Raw genomic sequence first — 5,274 nt, 5'->3', positions numbered from 1 at the left:
AATTGAAGATTAACTTAGTGAAATAAAGAGAGAAGACAAGATTAGAGAAAAAAGAATAAAAAGGTATGAACAAAGTCTCCAAGAAATATGGGACTGTGTGAAAAAACCAAATCTACATTTGATTGGTGTACCTGAAAGTGAAGGGGAGAGTGGAACCAAGTTGGAAAACACTCCTCAGGATCATGTGTGGAACATGTATACCTATGTAACAAACATGTACATTCTGTACGTGTAACCAAGAACTTAAAATATAATTTTTAAAAAAGAAAACAAAGTAGACAGAACCAGTAAAATACTAAGTTGATAACTATGTCAATTTACTGTTCTAACAAGTGTTCATACTATTTCAGTAATTTTGCTTACAGAAATAGTTTGTAAATTCTAAAGAAGTGAACATAAATTATGTTCCCTCATTATACTATTTCTTCTGTAACATATGATATGAACTTGTTTGTTCTGTTCTACATTATGTCTATTCCTTTTTCTCCTTAAAAAATAATTTACTTTTAAGTTTCTTTTTTTTTTTTTTTTTTTTTTTTTTTTTGAGACGGAGTCTCGCTCTGTAGCCCAGGCTGAAGTGCAGTGGCCGGATCTCAGCTCACTGCAAGCTCCGCCTCCCGGGTTCACGCCATTCTCCGGCCTCAGCCTCCCGAGTAGCTGGGACTACAGGCACCCGCCACCTCGCCCGGCTAGTTTTTTGTATTTCTTAGTAGAGACGGGGTTTCACCGTGTTATCCAGGATGGTCTCGATCTCCTGACCTCGTGATCCACCCGTCTCGGCCTCCCAAAGTGCTGGGATTACAGGCTTGAGCCACCGCGCCCGGCCTACTTTTAAGTTTCTTAAGACACTAGAACTGAGAACAGAACCCTAGCTTAAAAAGTACTTGAGTTCCCTTCATAGCATACTAGAAGAAAAAAAAAAAAAAAAGTTAAAAAGGAAATAAAAGTACTTGAGTTTATATGGCCTCAACTAAATTAAATTGGTTTAGTGTCCAATCTGATTGTTTGCAATGAGTATTTCAATATGACACAAAAACCTTTTGAAATCTATTAGGAAAGTTCAAGTTTTATGGCTTTATGTATATCCAATCTAAGAGTTAATATCAAGAAAAACATTTTGGTCCATTTCATGCAACTGGTGTTAGGTACTGTATTGTTACTACGTATGGTTAAAGTGGTAGAGGTTTTATTGTAATTTTAAGTTAACAGCATGAAAAAGAATAACACAACATAATCATAATGTTAACAAAAAGACAAAAAGGGTTTTCAGCATAGAAAGTGTCATTTACAGAAACTACAATAATACAAGAACATTTTCTTACACATCAAATACAAAAGTCTAAACATCAACAAAAGTTTCTTATATTCTAAGAATTGGTGGGACCTGACAGAAGCATCAGTGAAAATGTCATCAAGACTATGTGTGAATATTAGATGAGATGTGCACAATTAGCTTCATCTCAGCAAAATTTAGCAAGAGATTTTTTGGTACAACCAATATGGCAACATTTATTAGACAATGTCATGTAGAGTTGTCTCTTTCTTCGAGAATGAGTATCCAAGCCTAAGGATTTTAATTCTGAAGGACTGCTGTCTGTGGCTTCACTTTGTCTCTTGCGAATAATTTTCTTAAATTCTTCAAAGCTAAGATTGGAATCTTTTAATACAGGTACATGTTGTTGTAGCTCTGATAATGCTGGCTGCCTCTCAGACAGGGTTAACTTCAGCTCCTGTGGCAAATTAGCAACAAATTCTGACATCATATTTATGGTTTCTGTATCTTGGTTGATGAGGGATGGCATAATTTCTGTTAAATTTAAAAAAAGATGTATGTGAGGGTATATTCATGTCAAAGAGCACTCAGAAAAACTATGAATGTTGGCGTAGACAAAAAAGAAAGCATTGCCTCAATATAAATTACAACATTGAAATAAAATAAGCAAGCATCCTAATATCTAAACACTTAGCTTACTTACAGTTGGACACCTTAAAATTTCATAATTTTACCAAGGCTCTGCTTTACCCCATTGGTCTTTTCTCATCTCTCTTCATGATACCCTCAGTGCTTTTATTGTAGTACTTTTGACTCTCCCTGACATTAATCTGCCATCTTTCTGAAGTCATGTAAGTCATTGAAAACAGTTAGACCACACATCGTGGTCATTTTCTTGGATTCTTCTTACTTAAGTCATTTTCTTCCATTGCTAAGCTATGATTTATGATATTATGAGTTGTAATAATAACCCTTGAAAAAGATGTTATTTTAAGCTAGCGAATGTTTCATGGTGGGAAGTTACTCCTGGAGGATAAAGTTAAAGAGGCAGAATTTCCAACACCTGTGATCTAATCAGCAGGAGAAATATTCTGTCTGAATTCATACAAATACCCCTATTTACTGTATTTTGGATGTAAATCTCACTAAAATAGGCCTCTTCTGGTTTAAAGTGTATCTTATTTTTAAAAGGGATGCAGTGAATATTATTTTGGCACATATTGTAGGATGAAATGGATGGCTAACAATGTAATAATGTGAAAGCAAATAGCAACTACCTAACAGTAGAAGTGTGAAAACTCATATCAATCACAAATTACTGACATGTACTTCCAAAATGATTCCTACCTAGTAATGGTAAACATTTGTCTTAATCTCCACATGCAGGCGATGTTTTCTTAGTTTACTTTCAGTTAAATTATATTGCACAGCAATAAAGAAAATTCTTTAAAAAATACTTTGTAATGTCATGTCTCTTCAAAGGAAATAAAAATGTAGCCATATCTATATACAAATGTGCTCAATGAACTATTTTCAGCAACAATTTAGAAATAAACTAAATATCCACCAAACAATCTTTAAGCATATGTGGCAGATTTATGACAAAAAATACTACACAGGAATTTTAAATTGTGTTTTGGTATAATAACAATGTGAGAAACTGCTCAAAGTATAATGGTGAGTGAAAATGCAAAAGGTATACAGATACCTATCCAAATGTTAACATTTCTTTCTACTTGTTTAATATAATTTCATTTTCTCATAAAATTCATATATACTTTTCAAAGTCTTTAATATCTACAAGTGCTTCCATTTTTATCCCTGCATTAATGTACATTTTTGTCTTTAATATGAGCATTACTACTTTTATAGTCAGAAAAGCTGGAATAATAAAGCAATTCTGGTTTTCTCTACTTTGAATCAGTAAATTCCTAGACTTTGTGGTACTTTTGTACTAATGTTACACAAAAATCATGTAAAAACTGCCATTAAATAAATCTAACTCAAACATTGTAGAAAAGTAAATAACTTTAGAAGCATACTTTAAATCTCATAAAAGAGAACTAAATGCATTTCTATTAGAGTCATATATATACAGTATATGCATATAGCCTATAAAATTTAGTTGTGGTTTATCATAAATTACATATGTCATATTAATATAAAACAATATTTGCAAACTGCGGTTACCTTCTCTGAATTTAATATGATCCATTACACTTCTAGACTAGTGTATACCTCCATGAGTTTCCACTGCTGCTTTATAAATACAAAAAGATCGAGCTGCACTCAACTCTAAGATCTTGCTTTTAAAGCAAACCCACTGCAGCTTCCAAATGCTTGAAAGTATCAATAGGGTCTTCAGCTATGCTGTTCTGAAGGGCCTGCTTCCCTTGTCTCTGGTCTTCTTGAGTTTCTCTAATAAGCATTCAAGCCTTTTCTTTCTCTTCCATCCCGTCTCACACATGAACTTCAATACCCAGATCAAAGAAGTGGGAGGCCAGACTCTTTCATTTGGAATGGTTTTGTTTGTTTGCTTTAAAGAACGTTTCCAGTGGCATAGGCCACAGCCCAACTTTTGGACTACGAGAGTCAATAAGCATAAGGCCCTTCCTGTCTTCCCATTACGGGACCCTCACAGAGACCTCAGAGTGTTGCCCCGTCCTACAGGCGCGCAAACAGGCTTGATAACCAGCGCACCGCCTCAGTGTTTGCCCCCTTTCCTCTCTATCCGAGATGCCCTGTCCACGTGCCCCCACCAGCATGCCCGTGGTCTGGCCGCCTGACTTTCCTGTGGGGTACAGGAGTGCGCCCGTCCTGCTGCGGGTCTCGGGGCTGCGTCACCCCCTCTGAGGCTTCCCCTTCCTTTCCACCCCGTCGCTCTGGCTGCCTTGTGGGAAGGGCACTAAGGAACTCTTCCCATTCTCGGTGCTTTCCTTCCGTCTGGTGAGCTTCCCAGTGAGACTGTTTGAATAAAATCACCTGGCAAAGGAAAAACCCAAACTTTAGGAACCACCCACGGTGGAGTAGGCGCTGAGTACTGGCAGCCAATGAGATCTCGAGTCGGAAGTGCAGGCCGCCGTTTCAATTGGGCGGCCACCCGAGAGTAACCAATGGGAAGCGCAGGAAGGCCGGGGGGCGGGAGCTCTCACCTGCCGCTGGTCTAGGTTTCAGAGGAGCATCTTCCTGGTTCAGAGACCTTTTGCCCAAGGTGCTCTTGCCGCAAATGGCAATCTGGGCGCGAACTAATTCGCGGCCGCATGCTTTAATAACGTCGTCCATCCATTTGGCCGCGACTGCTCTGGAAAATTGGTTCAGTAGTAAACAGACTCCTAGCAGATGAAACAAGAACAGGCGAGGCATCCTGGGCCTGGTCTCTCCTGGAGGTCTGGGTGTTGCTACCTTTCAGCACTGCAGCTGCTGTGGCCTACAGACCTGGGCCTGTGTGCCTGTCCAGGGCTTTAGGCAGCTTTCCCTACCTGGCTCAACCAGTCTTTTGTATCCCTTGGCCTGTCACTCAGCTCTTAAGGCAAGGGTGCCAGCTCCACCCCTTTCCCACACCTCTCCACAGAATTTTCTCCCTCAGCTCTTGGTCTCCCTCTCCGCCTTTCCTTCATTTGCCCATCCCTGTGTCCTTGGCCCTTTTACAGTTGTGTTTTTCTCTTTCATTACCCTCAAACAATTTTGTATACTTAGGTAAAGTTATTTTAGATATGAAGCCTTTCTTTTTACACACACACACAAATAAAATTGAGATCGCCCATATTCTTACAACCCAGTTTTCCAGAGTGAACATTTGCCAAAAAGCCCTTCTAACCTAAGTAAGATTATAGATTATCTTATAAATTTGGTTAATTACTATAGTGTTCGGTATATCAATCCATACAAATAGAATGGATGAATAAATAAATTGTTGATGAGAGGGAAAACTGATGACTTTTAATCTGAATCCAGGTAAAAACAGTAAAATTCCCAGTAACATCATTTTAGGCTTGTCCAGT

At 38.2% G+C, this 5,274-nt stretch overlaps 1 protein-coding gene across 2 annotated transcripts; it reads right to left on the bottom strand.

Annotated features, from left to right (window-relative positions):
* Window positions 1–1,174: 1,174 nt before the first annotated feature.
* Window positions 1,175–4,766, bottom strand: RLN2 (relaxin 2). 2 transcript variants are annotated; one of them, XM_050760522.1, is made up of 2 exons: window positions 4,426–4,766; window positions 1,175–1,807 (listed from the first exon to the last, which is right to left on the bottom strand). In XM_050760522.1, the coding sequence occupies exons 1-2, from the start codon at window positions 4,634–4,636 to the stop codon at window positions 1,461–1,463; spliced, it is 558 nt and encodes a 185-aa protein (XP_050616479.1). In that variant the 5' UTR covers window positions 4,637–4,766; the 3' UTR covers window positions 1,175–1,460. The 2 variants fall into 2 exon arrangements, with proteins under 2 accessions (XP_050616479.1, XP_050616480.1); XM_050760523.1 differs by lacking the exon at window positions 4,426–4,766 and adding an exon at window positions 3,464–4,002.
* Window positions 4,767–5,274: the final 508 nt, after the last annotated feature.

This window comes from Macaca thibetana, chromosome 15, assembly GCF_024542745.1.
Source record: "Macaca thibetana thibetana isolate TM-01 chromosome 15, ASM2454274v1, whole genome shotgun sequence".
NCBI classification, from domain to species: domain Eukaryota; kingdom Metazoa; phylum Chordata; class Mammalia; order Primates; family Cercopithecidae; genus Macaca; species Macaca thibetana.
Note: the sequence above shows the minus strand (reverse complement) of the source record. Positions and strands in the feature narration are given on the sequence as shown.